General features: G+C 37.3%; 1 protein-coding gene across 4 annotated transcripts in view; it reads left to right on the top strand.

Annotated features, from left to right (window-relative positions):
- The window catches only part of SOBP (sine oculis binding protein homolog), a 157013-nt gene that overhangs the window by 23168 nt on the left and 116475 nt on the right, over positions 1-17370 (top strand). The window contains exon 1 of one of the 4 annotated variants that reach the window (XM_079149034.1): positions 16189-16402. The exons of the other annotated variants lie outside the window; for them this stretch is intronic. Within the exon in view, the coding sequence (XP_079005160.1) occupies positions 16393-16402 (10 nt within the window). The 5' untranslated portion in view covers positions 16189-16392. Of the gene's footprint in view, positions 1-16188; positions 16403-17370 lie in introns of those variants that run through there. 4 annotated transcript variants of the gene reach the window in all.

Here is a 17370-nt window from a genome sequence, read left to right as displayed (position 1 = left end):
AGGCATGGAAATTAAATTCAGTTCATGATAGACCTAATCATTTTGATGTTACACATCAGCAGAGATCACTGGAAGTAATTCCTAGAATTTCTGTAAAAGAGAAGTCACATTATGTTTAGCTTACTAAATCAGGAACAAGAAGAAACAGAAACATAAGTAGTCCTACATCTATTAAAGAAATCAATAATTAAATTCTGTTCATGAAGAATATTCTAGACCTAGATGGCTTCAGTGGTAAATTCCATGAAACATTTAAGGAAAAAATAAAACTGAACTTGGAGAAACTCTCTTAGGGAATAGAAGAAGAAATACTTTCACTCATTTTATAATCCTGGCACAACATTGATCATAGTATGTGCCAAGGGCATTTTAAGTAAGGAAAGTTATAATTTAATGTAATTGAGTTACATTAAAATTGAAAACTTCTGTTCATCATGAACACTGATGCAAAAATCCTGTACAAAATTATAGCAAACTAAAGCCAAGTTATATGCAAAAGGATACTAAATCACATTTAATTTGGATTATTTTTTCTAGGAAGGCAAGGTTGGTTTGGTTTAAACTTTAAAAATTAGTCAATATAATTAGCCAAATTAATAGAATAAAGGAATATTTTATATAACCTTAGTAGATACAGAAACATAATTTGATAAAATATAACACAATAAATAATAAAATTTCTTGGAACAGTAGGAGTAGACTAGAATTTTCTTAACCTGATAAGAGATGCACAAAACACCCACAGTAGACATTATGTCTAATGAGGAAATATTGAAAGTGTTCAGCTCAAGATCAAGAACAAGAAAAAGATGACTATCATCTTTCTATTCAATTTTGTACTGGTATTTACAGAAAATATAAAGAGGTAATTACTGCATTTTAAAGAGTTTTGTAAGGTAGAAATGCCATTTTGAATGGATACCCAAATATAATCTACAGGTAAACTGTTGTAATTAATTAGCATATTTAACAAATCTTTAAACATAAATTGATACTCTCCAAATCAATTAAGTCAATACAGTAACAAAAAACAATTAAAAAACAAAGCTTATGGCACATGCCTGTAATCCCAGTGGTTCTGGAGGCTAAGGCAGGAGAATTGCAAATTCAAAGCCAATCTCAGCAACTTAGTAAGGCCCTGTCTCAAAAAATAAAAAGGGCTGGGGATATGTCTCAGTGGTTGAGTGCCCTTGGGTTCAATCCCTGGTACCAACCAATCAACCAACCAAACAAACAAAACCCCCCCCAAAAAAACAATGAAGCTTAAAAATGCTACTTAAAATTGCAATTGAACCTTCAAATACCCAGGAAATCTAAGAGATATGTGAAAGCTTATTTCATCAAAAACTATAAATATTGCTCAGAAAAATTAAAGAAGACATACATCAATGGAGGAACATATCATGTTTATGGATTAGGGACTAAATATTCGAAAAAGAAGCATATTCTTCCTAAATTAATCTGATGAAAATCCTGCCATGAAATTTTGTGGAAATTAAAAGATTGTTTCTAAATTTTACACGGAGATGCAAAGGGGCAATAATATCCAAGACAATCTTGAAGAGAAAAAAATTGGAAGACTTATATGACTAAGGCTCAAAGTTTATTATGAGGTTAGAATAATTAAGACATTGAAGTAGAAATGCAAGTATATACACATAAGTCAATACAACAGAGTCCAGAAACAAAAATAATCAGATCTTTGATTTATGACAAAGATTTCAGCAAGTTTAGGCTGCCATAACAAAATTCTATAAATTGGGTGGTTTAAGCAACTCAAGTTTACTTTTTGATATTTCTGGAGACTAGAAGTCAAGATTAGCTGCCACCAGGGTTGGTGTCCAGTACAGGCACTTGCCTTGGGTCGTAGATGACTGCCTTCTTGCTCTTACCTCATGTAGTTGATAGAGTAGACTTTGTGGTGTCTCTTCTTATAAAGACACTAATCCCATCATGAGAGTCCCACCCTTGTCTAACTCTCATCAACCCCCAAGTTTCCATTTCCAAGTACCATCACATTGGGCATTTGGGCTTCTACAGAGGAATTCTGGGAACGCAAAGATTAAGTAGATGATAGCAAAGATGACAGTGTAGAGCTACCAGTGGGGAAAGGATCATCTTTTTTTTTAAGTAATGAAAATATGATTTTATATTCTTATCATACTTATTCTTGTTTTTAAGCTTTCAGATAGTTCATTACACATAATATTGTGACAAGTGTACATCACAGTAGATAACAAAACATGAAACTACCAGATTTAAGAAAATAATCATGTAGACTTTCTCTTTGAAAAATATTTTTATTTGCTCTTTTTAGATACACATGACAGTAGAGTGTATTTTGACATATTATACATATGTGAAGTATAACTTATTCTAATTAGGATCCCATTCTCATGGTTGTACATGATGTGGAGTTTCACTGGTCGTGTATTCGTATATGAACACAGGAAAGTCACGTCCCGTTCATTCTACTATCTTTCCTATTTCCATCCCCTTCCCTTCCCTTCCTTCCCCTTTCTCTAATCCAATGAACTTCTATTCTCCCCTCCCCTGCCTCCTGCATTGTGTGTCAGCATCCACATAAAGGATAATCTTTTCAATAAATGTGCTCATGGAATAAAATGTGTTTCTTTACTTCACACCATTCACAAAAACCAATTTTAGATAGATTATTGTTTTTTTTAGATAGATTATTATTTTTTTGTTTTGTCTTTGCAATAGTGGGAATTGAACCCAGAGGCATTCTGCCATAAAACTCTACATCCCCAGCCCTTTTTTTGTATTTTTAATTTTAAGACAGAGTCTTGCTAAATTGCCCAGATTGGCCTCAAATTTGTGATTCTCTTGCCTCAGCCTCCCAGGTAGCTGGGATTACAGGCAAGTGCTGTCCCTCCCAGCCTGGATTATTGTTCTTAATGTGACAGGTAAAACAATGGAGTTTCTAGAAAAGAGCCTAGGAGAATATATCTGTGGTTAGGGTAGGCCAGTATTTCTTAAACTATGCACAAAAAGTCACTCATCATGAAGGAAGAGATTGATTAGATCAACCATATTAAAATGAAATATTTATAGAATGAAGTATTTCTATTTATGAAATATCTTTTTAAAGACTAATGGCAAGTCACTGAGTAAAGATTTTTTTTTCAATTTAAATGCTAATTTTTTGTTGTCAATACTTAAACGTATATTTTTCATAAAACTTACAGTTGAAAAAATCATGTTTACATATTCAATGTATGAAAAACTTAAATGTTTCTAAACAATTGAGTTGAATATCCCTTTATAATTTAAATTTAAAGTAATTAACATTAAATAGTATTAAAAATTTAGTTCTGCGATTATACTACTGACATTTCAACTCAATATCCCCTGCACCACTACTACTAACAAAAAAGAATGTCCAGTGTAAGGCCACTCAGGGTCATATGTACAATTTTTATGCACATTTGTAATGCCTCAATACAAGGTTCATTTAAAAATATATAAAACATTCATATAAGTTCGGTGCAGTGGCACACATCTGTATTCCTAGCTACTGGTGAGGCTGAGACAGGTAGATTGTAAATTCAAGGCCAGTCTCAGCAACTTAGTAAGACCCTTGTCTCAAAATAAAAACCAAAAAGGACTGGGGGGGGGGGATGTAGCTCAGTGGTAAAGCACCCCTGAATTTGATCCCCAGTCCAAAACACAAACAAAAATAACCATTATAAATAAAAAGAAAACCATCCAATAGAAAAATGAGCAAAAAAGCATAAATAGGTACCATACCAAAGAAAGTATCCAGTCGGTCAATAAATATGTTAAAAGTTACTCTATTTCACTCAGCATCAGGGATTTAAAATTTAAGATCAATGAGATAGCACATTAGAGTGGTTAAAATAAGAAAGGCTAACATTACCAAGTGCTGAGGAAGGTATGGAAGAACTAAACTATCATGCATGGCTAAATTAATATAGGTACTCTTGAAAGCTTATTGGCAATATCTATTAATGCTGAACTTAACATGTATCTTAGCATTTGGTAATTGCATCTTAGATTTGTACTTGAAATAAATGTGTGTATTTGTGAGCCAAAGACATGGAAGACTCTTCATAGTAGCCATTAAGCATGATAACTAAAAACTGGAAACAACTCAAATGTTCATTAGTAATAGTTAAGATGGACTCCTAGGGGTTCCTCAGATGGGCTTAGGTGGGCAAATGTGGGCCTTGAAGTGGAATGTGAAATTGTGTGCAAATCATCTATGCATAAATTAGGGAAAATTTATGCATAGATGCCTTTTTCTCAAAACAATCCTTATCTCACAAAATGTGAAGAATCCTTGACTTAGAGGTCTGGAGTTCCATGGTTAAAAACAATTTTAACTCCTTATAGCTTAAGCAACTAAGTCCTATAATGTAATTTTGACATTTTAATCCTATATCTTGCCTGTTCGTAGCTATCTCAAATCAAGCAAAATATTAAAAATCCCATCATTCTTTATTATGAAGGAATTATCTTGTTAAATGTGAATGAATCATGGTGAAGTATAAAAATTAAATTGTAAGCATAGGCATGAATATTCCCCATGGTGGTCTACTTGAATATGGTACTTGAATATGGTACAAAATGGAGAGAAATTGAGGATACTGGGTGGATGACAAAAGAAGAACTCATGATATTTCTACATCCATGATTCTGTGGGTCACTTTGTCCCCCAGGGAACATTTGGCAATATCTGGAGACATTTTTTTGTTGTTACAACTGGGAGAGGGAGTGTCACTAGTGGACAGAGGCCAGGGGTGCTGCTGAACATCCTAAGATGCACAGGACATCCCGCAACAAATGATCCAGCTGAAAATGTCTGCAGTGCTGCACTTGAGAGTCTGTTCTGCAGTGATGGCAGCCCTGTGTAGGGACACCGCTGTGCACCACTCTGAATCTTCTTGACTGTATCTCTTATTCTGCGGCTTGCTGTAGTACTTTGACCAGCTTGGGCATATGCCTTTTGAAAGTGTCCTGCCTTATGAACGTGGCATACATTTCTAGCTCTCTGATGGGGGAATTCTCTGACTTGCCAGTATAGGCATCCCGTGCATGGCAATCATTCATACATATGCCAACTGAAAGTGTGAGGGAATTAACAGACTAGATCAATGGGGAATGAGACCCAAAGAATAAATTCTACCTTTTATCCCCTCGGGAAATAGTTATGCAATACATTTCATACACTCCGAAGATTACTTGTGTGATTGAACACCTGCCTTTCTTAGCAGTGGCCAACCCAGTAACACAGCCCTGTGCTGTCTCTTCCTCCTCCTCAGGTTCATTCCTCTTGTCTTTCTTTCCTACTTCCCAGAATCATATGCCCAATATCCACCCACATCCAAGTCTTTGTCTCAGATTCTGTTTTCTGGGACACTCAGAATAAAAATACCATGTGTGTGGAAGTCCACAGAGAAAGACCAGAAGTTAATAGAACAGAATTTGAAAAGTTAGAAAATGAATATTTATCTTTTCCCTTTAAAGTTCAGCATAAATATATAATAAAAGAGTAAAAAAGAGAGTACCAGATTCTTAGTGGTGCAAATATTGTGGTCCTCAGAAAGGGCCATTTCTAAAATAGTCCTATCATCCAAAGCAACTCCTTAGCTTCTTATGGTAAGGGTAAGGGACAGCAGAAGGAGAAAAAGTGAAGAAATTTGGTCAGAGATTCAAGAAAAAGGAAAGGAAAAAGAATACCCTTTGCCTGTGTTCCTTTAAATGGATCTTGTTATCTTCAGGGAGTTAGAATCCTATAATTTTATTTAGAAGGAGCCTATGGGTACATCTAATTAAACATTCTGTTTTACGGATGAAGAAAATGAGGTCTAGAGAGGCTAAATGACCTTCTCAAGGTCACTCAGTAACATTAATGGTAACCCACTTTTGAAGTGGGAATATCATCTGATTATGGATTCTGAATCACATACTCCTGATCCTGAAGGCAGCCTAGAACTTCTTTTGGCATTATCTAAACTCTTTTTGAGATTAACCTAGCTAAGATCATACTTTCAGGATCCCCTGCCCCAGGTCTCCAAGAAGATAAGAGGTTACTGTGAAATAAAAGGAAATGTCAGCTGTGCTTTCCCTTGTTTACCAGAGGATGTCTGTGTTTCTGGTTATTCTAGGGACAATCTCAATGCAATTCTCAAAAGTTCCTATTAAGTTGAGAAGACTTTGTGAACTTGGCTGAGTAGAAATAATGATCCCATTCTGTTCTGAAGCTTTTCATTGGTATTTACCAAAGATGGCGCCCTTGGCTAGTGAGGGTCCTGCTTTTCCTCCTTCTTAGGTTGAAGCCCCGGTTCAGACATTTCATTCTAGTGAACAAGGTAGACATGGTTCTTGTCTTACCTAGCTCAGAGTTTGGTGGAGGAGATAGACATAGAACAACAACAACAACACACCTCAATCAACTGAAGATTACCACCTCCAGACTGCTAAGATCTGACCAAGTTTGGAATCAGGGTAGCCTCCCCCACCCCAGGATAAGATTTAAGATATAATAAAAAGGACTGAACCGGTCAACAATTTTTGGGGTCGTGGGTGAGGAAGCAGCACACGTAAAGGCTCAAGGTGGAGAGAACCCTAAGGAAGGACCAGAAGCCAGAGTTCTTTAGTTAGACAGACTGAGATGCTGGCCTGGTCATGGGGGCTGCTAAGACCATGCCAAGAAGTTCCACCTTCATTTTGAGGGCAGTGGATGCTGCTGAAGGGTTTTGAACAGGTGAGGGCAGTGATCAGTTTAATGTTTAGAATTCCCTGGATACAAAGTAGAAAGAATGAACTGGATAGGAGTATTAGGAGGCCACTTATATTATGAGCAGGAAGTATTGGTGGCTTCACTGGGATGGAGAACAATACAATCTATGCCTGGCACTAAGTAGACTGCGTGAATATTTATTGACTGAATGAATGGGTACATTATAAAAATATTTAGGAAGAACAGGTGATTATTCAGAATGTGAGAGGGGAGAGGGAGGAATAATGCAGCTTTGTGCCAACAAACAACTGGGTGGAATGGGAAACAAGGTAGAGAAGGCTGTCTGAGGGGTGTATGTCTAAGTGTAGTTTTGGACACGACTTGCTGAGATGTTTGGGAGGCAGCTGGACATAGCAGCCATGAGCTAAAGTAGATAAATTATCTTTTTTAAAAAACATTTTATTTATTTATTTTTTAATTTTTACAGACTGCATTTGGATTCATTGTACACAAATGGGGTACAACTTTTCATTTCTATGGTTGTTCATGATGTATATTCATACCATTTGTATAATCATACATGTACATAGGGTAATGGTGTCTGTCTCATTCCACCATCTTTCATACCCCCGACCCCTCCTCCCTCTCATTTCCCTCTATGTAATCTAAAGTTCCTCCATTATTTTCTCACTCCCCACCCCCCCACCCCCATTATGTATCATCATCCACTTATCAGAGAAAACATTTGGCCTTTGTTTTTTGGGGATTGGCTTATTTCACTTAACATGATATTCTCCAATTCCATCCACTTACCTGCAAATGCCATAATATTATTATTCTTTATGGCTGAATAATATTCTATTATGTATATATAACACAGTTTTTTATCCATTCATCTGTTGAAGGGCATCTAGGTTGGTTCCACAATCAAGTTATTGTGAATTGAGCTGCTATAAACATTGATGTGGCTACGCTACTGTAGTATACTAATTTTAATTCCTTTGGGTTTAAACTGAGGAGTGGGATAAGTGGGTCAAAAAGTGGGTCCATTCCAAGTTTTCTGAGGAATCTCCATACTGCTTTCCAGAGTGGCTGCACCAATTTGCAACTCCACCAGCACATTATCTTATTACTAAAATTCCAGCCAGTTTGTCTTGGTTTTTAAATAATGCTTTTCTTGCTTTTAGATACTATACAAAGCAGCTTTAGTCCTAATATACCACTATTTGTATTTCTTTGGCGATAGCATTCCTTGAGGCATGACAGAGGCTCAGGTTAACTATTCTAATAACAACAGACTTGCTGTTGCACACTTTTGACTTGACTCCCTCATCCCTAATCACATACATTATGGGCTGGATGCTGAATGGACTCCGGTCACAGAGGGATGAGAGGTTCAGTAGAGAACCTCCCTACTGCAGCATCATTGTCCCAAAGCATCTTAGATTATTCGGAGGGTCAGATTCAAGGTTCAGAGACAAGAGACCAGATTTTACATAGCCTCTGTCTTCGGCAGCCACCTAGTGAATAGGAATTATTCAGTCTGTTAAGAGTAGTATTACTCTCCTTTTGCCTAATTGTTGATTTCTGCCATTTTCATTAGGATTTTTGCAGGAAAAGGCTTGCCTGCTCTGTATTTGATGCACGTAATAGACACTGTGGGACTTTGTGACCACGGATGTCTCTGGTCAGTCTGACAACTGGTAGGTGTTGGTCAGTGTGTCTAGCACTGACCACATGGCTGTCTTTTGCCCAGTGCAGACAAAGGAGGGTCCTGGCAACTGAGGATCCAATTCTGGGCAAAAGAGGAAAACCTTCCTGGTAATTAGTGATCCACATGGATGCTCATGCCTCGGTGCTAATGCAGGGCAGTGGAGCAGCATCCCCTGTGGAAGCTTCTTCAGAAGTTCATTCTCAGGAATCTTCTGTGAAAAAACATGTCCATGGTCAAATTTGTGAAATACAGCACACTTTATGTCCCGCTTTAAGATTCTTAACTACACACTGGTGGAACCAAGATGTCCTGTGGCAAAAAGTCTGTTGTTTAACTTTGTTTACCCTTGGTGTTTCTATATATTTAACCATGGAAGTCTTTTTAAAAATAATACCCAGTTAGGTACCCCATGAGATGAGTGTGTGGAATGCGCTTTGGGAAATGGTGCATGTAGGTCTCTGAGTTTTCCTTACTCTGAAGGTTTACCTTTTCCCTTTCCCACTCAAGTTTCTTAGGGTGAGAACATAGACTCTCCACAGCAAATGTGGAGATGCAGAGGCCAGGTTGTTAAAGATCCTTACAAGGACCCCCTTTCCTGGCAAATGAATGCAATTATGGGGAGATATTCAAATCCATGTAAGGGACCCAGAGCCACTTGTGCTTGGTAGTGTCATGTTAAAGAATCGAAGCTGAGTGTGGTGTTCAAGAGAGAATTGAAGATTGGATGTCCCTTATTGGAAATGCTTGGAACCAAAGGTGCTTTGGTTATCTTAGATTTTGGCATATTTGCATATATGTATTAGAATATCTTGGGGATGGAACCCAAGTCTTAAAATGAAGTTCATTTATGTTCAATATACACCTTATGCTCATAGCCCGAATGGATTTTATGTAACAGTTTTAGTTAAAGCACTGGTGTTTTGACTCTTATCCATCAGGAGTTTTTCACTGCGGCATCTCCTTGACCTTCCAGAAGTTTTGGATCTTGGAGCATTTTGGATTTCAGATTTACAGATTAGGGATGCCCAACTTATACTACTTTGTGACTTTTTGGTCTCTCTTTTTATTTTGCTGCTTCGTTTCAGTGTTGGGAATATACGTGGGGAAGGGATACTGGATATAAAGCAAGTTCATTTTGTTTTAATTTGATTCTAATTTCCACAAAGAACTGACTGGACTTTTCTCTGGTCTGCCTTTGACTAGAAATATAAGAAGATGAATTTTCTGTAATTTGAATTGCTCTGGGGTCAGCTGCATTCCAACATTTTGGTCTTTGTTTAGTTTCACTGTTAAGTCTATCTTCTGTTCATTTCCACTGTCACTTATGTGTTCAGGACTTCAAGCCTTCTCTCCCCTTCTCCTGTGCATTCATCCATCCATCTATCCGCTTATTCATTCAGCATGGTTCAAGCACTGTTGTGTGCAAGGCACTGAACACACACGGGTGAATGGGACAAGGACCCCACTCTCATGTTCCTTATGAGACTTCTGGGTGTGGAACTGGATTCCAACCTTTCTGAATTCTGATCCATCCTGCTGCAGTAACATTTCTCAATACACCTCTGATCCTGTCAGATGCTACTGAGAAATACTCAGGAGTGGGGAATAAAGATAAGCCCCACACCCCCGTAGCCAAGTGGCATTCACTGAGCTCCTTGTTCAGGCCCATGTGCACTGGTCTAATCTCCAACTTCCCTTCACACAGTCTTGGTCAGGTGCATGTCTTTCAGGACTCCTGCCCACCCTGAGCCTGTTTATCACTCTCTGGCTTAGGGGAGTGCAGTTCTTTCTGTCCTTTCCTCATGAATTTCCTCCCCCTGCAAGTCCTTCAAGATCCCACTCAGAAGTCTTCAACTCTCCACCAGCTCCCTAGCTCTCAGAAGTTCTCTTGTTGCATTTTGCCTGTCCCGTGATGAGCCACTTTCCTACCTTTTCTCAGGCAAGGGGCCTGTGTCCTATTCAACCCAATATCCTTGACCACTTACCTAGCACAGGGACCTGTGTGTAAATGTTTAATTATTTCTGGAATCACATACTTTCCATCTCTACCTATCTCTATCTACATAGAACACATATATAAATAATTAAACATTAACCAGAAGAGTTCCATTAGGAAACCAAAAATTAATTTTAAATTCTATCATTTTTCTGTTATTTTGGGTGCTCATTTCTTCGACTTATTGGAACCAAATTTTGGTTTATTTATAGAGATTAGATTTTATTTCGGGGTTAAGTACTACTCTATTTAAAGGAGTGTAAACTATTTAAATTCTTGAAATCACTTCAAATCTACTTTCAAAAGAAAACTAGGGATATTTTTAGGTACTACGAAGACTCATATAGTCGTATGGACCTCTATCATTTAATTGCATCTATCCCTTTTATGAGAAATAAGTGCAATAAAATTTTATTAATTCAGTCTCTACTGTTTGGGAATTTTCAACAGTTCTGTTACCAAGGTGGCAGACGTTTTTAGCTGCTACTCTGATACTTTTAAAAGAGCAAACTTCTCAGACATTTAGGAAGATCCACCCATGTGTGGATGGTTAATGTAATAATTACAAAGAATTCCCATCTATTAATTACAGACTATCTGGCACTGCAGTGATATATTTGGCAACACCTTGTCAACTATTAATTCAAGTTAAGTAATTTTTTAAAAGAATAGCAGTAAGTGAGGCTTTTATTAATTCTCATGGCTTTACTCTTAATCTTAGTGAATTTTAACCAATTACTGGGTTGTTCCTTGTATTCAGATGTCTTCCATGGGAGGGAAGGGGATTGGAGAGCTGAGTACCTGGTCATTGGGCCTCTCCAGATTGCATATCACTGACACCCTTTTCTTGTGGCTCTAATCGTCTCTCATTCTAAAAAAGGCTTATTTACATATAGAAAGTACACACTTTCTTTCATTTGGTCCTCACTTCAGCTATGCAGCTTCATTAGGCTGGACATTCCTATCCTTTGAATCACTTGCCCACATCTCCTAACTAGAATGGGCAATATTAGTAGTTTAACAAGGTCTCTGTCACTCTGCACTCAATCATGTTGCCTTTCAAATAGTAGCAACCTAGGCTTGCAAAGCATTGAACATCTATTGCCTCATTTGCTTTTTTTTTTTTTTTAAATCATCATCCCCTTGAGACTGTCATAAGCACCTGCCTGTTGCATTTCTTTCCTAGCCACCCCTGTCTATATGCTGTTCTTCCCTATGCCCACATACTGTGCTTTATAGTCACACTTAAAAGGCACTCTGAGAATATTTGACATTATGCTATAGTGTGATCAGACAGTATTTTTTTTTTTTTTTTCTGTCTACCCTGGTTGCCCTCAGGGTGCTCCAGCTATATGCCCAAGACTAGACATCAGCTAAGCAATGACCAGAGATGCCTCAGCTTCTGCATCTCTCCCCCTCTGTCCTTGTCATTGGAACCCTGTCCTCAGCAGTTTTCACCTTTTCTTGTGAAAACTTATTCTTCAGAAAGAATCACTCATGCTGGGTGTGGTGGTGTACCCCTGTAATTCCAGTGACTTGGGAGGCTGAGGCAGGAGGATTGCAAGTTCAAAGCCAGCCTCAGCAATTCAGCAAGGCTGTCTCAAAATTAAAAAAAAAAAAAAAAAAATACAAAGGGGATGGAGAGGTGGCTCAGTGGTTAAGCAACCCTGGACTCAATCCCCAGTACCAAAAAAAAGAAAAGGAAAGAAAAGAAAAGAAAGAATCACTCATTGTAAAATAGAATAGAAGCCATTATTTATAAACATGTATTGAGCTTCCTTGCTTTCAGGAAATTTGTATTTTAATGGGATACAAGACACATTAGCCAAAGAAATGATCCTCCAAAGGTAGAAGTGAATTTCAGTGAGTAGTGGAGGAGTCATTTTTTGAAGCTAGCGTGTTCTTACTGGCACTCTTGAAATTACAGATGTAGGTGGTCTCCCACTTCATCCACACATGGAAAGTCAATCTCATCCATGTCCTGTTGTGATTCTCTGCTCCTTAAAAAGAGATAGCTGGCAAGAGCATTGCTAGCCTGTGGATAGAATAACTGCTTCCTGAGATCTGCGTAGTACTGGTTCTGTGTTATCAGTTAGTGTTTAAATAGCACTTGCTGGTGCAAGTTCATGTGGGACACATGCAGCAGATTCAGTCTCACAGTCATAAAGAAGTAGAGACTTGCACTGCAGACCTTTAACTTAAAAAAAAAAAAAAAAAAAAAAAAAAACAATCAGCAAACCTTGATTGAGTAACATTTCAGCTGTCTCCTCAAAGACATTTTGACCTTTTTGATTTCATTTTGTCTACTGGAGTATCACTGAGCAAGTGCTCTTTGTAAGTAGCAGACTCTGTGACAGTTTCTAGTCCTATTTGTGGAGGGAAGTTTGGTGGATGGTATGTAATCTTACATGCTTAGAAAAGTCTGGTTTCCAAGATGTAGTGGTCAAGAGCTAGGCCTGTGGAGTCAGATGGCTGGGTCTACATCTAGACTTTGGTATGTACTCATGTGTTAACTAGAGCAAATTAGCTTCCAAATTCACTTTCCCACCTGCAGAGTGAGGCTAGTGTTAGTACCTGCCTGGTGGTTGGGATTTGTTACTAAGAGGACATGATGTTGACCAATGATGAGGGACACTGTGCCTGATATTGAACAGCAGCTATTTATTTAGATTTTTGGATCAGTAGTCCAAGTTTTTCCCCAGGTCTCCTTTTGTGTTCACTTCTAAAACATAGGAATTGTGAAGAAACTCCCAGAGGACTCTGTAGAGACTTTTAATTTAGACTGTGTTAAAGTTTTTGGAATTTGATTATTTCAAATAGGAATTTCTTTCTTTGCAAAAGAACTTCAAAGAAAGCAAACTTTAACCACAGTTACTTGCCTGCCTTCTAAGTCATGCCTTTTTTTGTTGTTGTTGTTGGGTTTTGAATCTAGGGCCTTATGCATGCTAAGCAAGCACTCTGCCACTAAGCTAAGTCCCAGCCTCTTTATTCCCTTCTTAAATATAGCTACTCCGTTAAGTAGTTTGACAGACTGCTGCCCAGGTCGTGGGGAACACACAGGAGTCTCCTCAGACTGCTTTGTAACTTATCTCAAATATATTTCAAGTCTTGAAATGATCATCTGAATGTGTGCATTCTAGGAACTATTGGAGAAGATAAATATCACCAGCAAATATTTTCAGAATTTTTTCCTCATGGACCCTCATGAAAATTACAAAGGGACGCCCATGAATGTTACAATTAAAATTACAGTTAAATTGCTTTGGGTCCATTGAGGCCCTCCTGTTTTTCATTGGCCTCTGGTCAAGTAAGCTAGTATGTGTGTTTATAGCCATGATTCAAATGCCCCAAGAAACTCACTGGCCAATGACCATCCTTATTTTTAAAAGTCACCAGATAAGGCAATTTCTGAAACAACTTCAGCAAGGCATTTCAGAAATGCTTGATCTCATACTTCTCTGCACTATAATAAATAAATATAATTTTTGATTTCATCTTAGAGTAATTAATCTGAACTTTCCCTTCTGGAATGTAAAGTAGAAAAATGTTCCATAGCTCTTTGAAGATTAGATTAGAAAGAAAATGCCCTAAACATTCTGCTTAATTAAATCCTAAAGAGGTGGTACAGACTTTTCATGATTAATTGAAAAATGAATATTTTGACTGATGCATATTTATATGATACCATATGAAATTTTTATCATGTTATATAAACCATTCACTCTGGGAATGTGATTGAATGGTGTAAACATTTTGCATTTGTTGTTGCATTGTTCATTATGAAAAATACACAGGCTAATAGCTGTAAGATAATATGCTATAAAAATCTGTAGTGTGAATGTTACTGAGATAATCTCAAGTCTCTTGGCCCTGACTTTTAGCCTAACTATGAGATTGGAAATCATGTTTGGAAAAAAAAAAAATCCTTTTTTAAAAAGAATTTTAAAAATTTAAAGTATATCAGTTAGAAAAGCTAAATTCCTGGGGTCTTCTGTTTTGCTGGTGTAAAGCATGCTTGTGATTAACAGGTTTAAGGCAAAAAAAGTGATGTTGAAATGAACTGATCCCTATGACTTTGATTAGTTAGGCAAAGTTCATTTTTCTGGGGGTGCTGTCATGCCAAGATGGGACAGTGTGTCATATCTGGTGACAGAATCTGAGCTGTGGTTTGGCTGACAAAATGAATCTAGATAATCACAGTTCTTTTTTAGTTTCTTAAGTCCAATATTAACATAAATGACTTATAAGACTGGAGTACCTGAGATAACTGAAAGTGTTTCTTGAACTTTTGGAATAAAGCATTTATCATTAACTATTGATAAGTTTGATGATAGAAAAAGAGAAATCCGATGAAATTTTTCCAAAGTGTTTGCCTTGATGAAACAAAATTTTATAAAAAAGGAGAGGAATACTGATTTATTTAACAAGACAGATGCTAACCACCATTCTAAAAAGTGCACACCTGTCAGATACAAGAGTGCACGATTCTTTTGTCTCATCTTCTCATGTTGTTACTTTGCAGCAAGAACGATTTATAAAACTAATCTGTTTTAAATTCTACTTTTGTTGTTGTTGTTGTTTATTTGTTCGGTCTATTGTAAAAAAGTATTCTTTCCTCTCTTTAAAAAGTGACAAGTGGACCTATCTGGTGATGATGGAGTGAAGCCTGAGAAGGACCTGGGAGCTGCCTTTGGGCCCCTGGCATCTTTCCTCCAGGCCAGGTCCCAGCCTGGGCCTTCTTATAGCTTTGTCCCCTACCCTTTCTCATCTCGGTTTTACTCCATTATAATTAAAGATTCAGTGCTTAAGGAAGGAATTTCATGTTTTATTTCCCAAATCACCCCATTTAAAGGAAGACATAATGCTGGGAACCTAATGCGTGTTTTCAAATGGCTCCCTGGGAAGTGGATCTTCTCATTAAACCGTGAGACCAAATCATTTCCCCCCTTACATTTTTTTTTCTTTACAGAGTTCATCAGAATCAAGCTTTTTGCAAATGGATCATTTGTGAGAGTTCTGCTGTTATTGTCTTCTTTTTCAGGAATTTAAGGTTTTTAAGGCATCTTATCGACTGGGAACGTAGAAACTATTAATACTAGTTAGTTTAGTAATGATGTGATGGATAATTATTTTAAAAGATGCTACTTCTAATCAAGGTATAGTGGCACATGCCTGTAATCCTAGCTACTTGGGAGGCTGAAGCAGGGGTATCTCAGGTTCAAATTCAGCCTCTGCAATTTACCAAGACCCATTCTCAAGAAGACAAACTAAAACCAAAACAACTACTTCTAGCCTAATTTAAGAAAATTATGCTATATTCTAGGGTAAATTTTATAGCTTTGTTAATTTTTAATACTATGTAAAATATCTATATGTAAATAGATGCCACATAAGAAATCATATAAAAGATGAATAAGTTTCCTTTGACTACAAGTCATTAAATGTAATAATTGTCTTACATTGGAATTTATATTAAATTGTTTTATATTTAATTTCATATTATGACTTCATTTAAAGGACGTTATGTTATAAAAAATGTTTGACTAACATCAAAGATCACTTTGTACACTGTCTCATTTGGTAATTAACAATAGATCACAATATGTAATTTGTGAAATAGAAAAGGTCATTCAAATGACAATATTTATTCCATTAAGGTAAATAAAATGCTGTATGTGGTTCTAGTGATGATATTCAGGGGAAAAAAACCATATCACTGCATTACAAATTAGTTTGCTTCTAATTTTGCAGGCTGATGACCACAGTGCCTCAAACCAAATCTTTTCCCTGGAAATGGAATGATTGCATGACAGACTCTATGAACCATGAATATGTCAACAACTCATGGACCAGGCCTTGCTTAGCAATTAGTCTTTGGGGGATTTTATTCAGAAATCAGACAACACTATACCAGAGCTTGTTGGGGATTTTGTGATTACCATTCATATCTGGAGCATGAGTCTGGGTTAGTACAAAAACCAAAAAAATCCATGAAGGAAGAAGAGCTGTGGTCAATAGTGGTCAAACACACACACTCACACACACACACACACACACACACACACACACACACACACACAGAGTCAATTGGCAGGACAGAGAATGCTTAAGATATAGCAAAAGCTCCTAGGAAGAAGGAAGGAAATATTTCTTAGGCTTCGAAAATCTCCTTTCATTCCCCCTAAAAGAGGCCAGTGTGTCTCGTTTGAGGATCACCATCTCAATTTTTGTCATAACTTATCACCTGAACTATGATTTACTCAATATATTTTATTAATCGACTCTTTTTAAAAGTCTATATTTTAAGCAGTAATGATTGTGATATCATAGTCTCATTGTGCCAGTTAAATTTGTTTTCTTCTCATGCAAAGAAAAAGAAAGGCAGCATTTTAAATCTTAGAAATCTTTGTTACCACCTAAAGTCACTCTGAGCCACCCTTTGACATGGGTAACTGATCCTCCAGGAGCCAGGAGGATCACCAGTCTGGCTGAGAAGGATCTGACATACCTATTACCATCCTCCATCCAGGGACTAGGAGCCATATCACATGGAGGAGAATTTAAATCGGTCCTGCATCTCCCTGAGGACATCAGTACCAGAAGACTGCATTGTAGGAAACTGCTCAGCGAGTCAGGCTTGTTCCTTTCCATTGCCAGAATCTGGCTAGTCACATCTTTCCTTTTTTTTGAACTAACGCATGGTTTGGAAATCATTATATTTCAAGAGTAAACAACAGCCCATGTCAGTTAACAGTAATGGGGAACATGCCCTGTGGAGTCTGGACCCTGATTGTCAAGGTTCACCTGGGGGCATTGCATTTGTAGGTTAGTACTCTACAAATTACCTTACCCAATGCAGGTCTTGTGGACTTGAAGCAGGACCTTCAAAGAAATGGGTCATTTATTTTACAAGCTTTATTACTTCATCCTGGT

The sequence above is a fragment of the Sciurus vulgaris genome (assembly GCF_902686455.1).
Source record: "Sciurus vulgaris genome assembly, chromosome: 7".
Lineage (NCBI taxonomy): Eukaryota > Metazoa > Chordata > Mammalia > Rodentia > Sciuridae > Sciurus > Sciurus vulgaris.
Note: the sequence above shows the minus strand (reverse complement) of the source record. Positions and strands in the feature narration are given on the sequence as shown.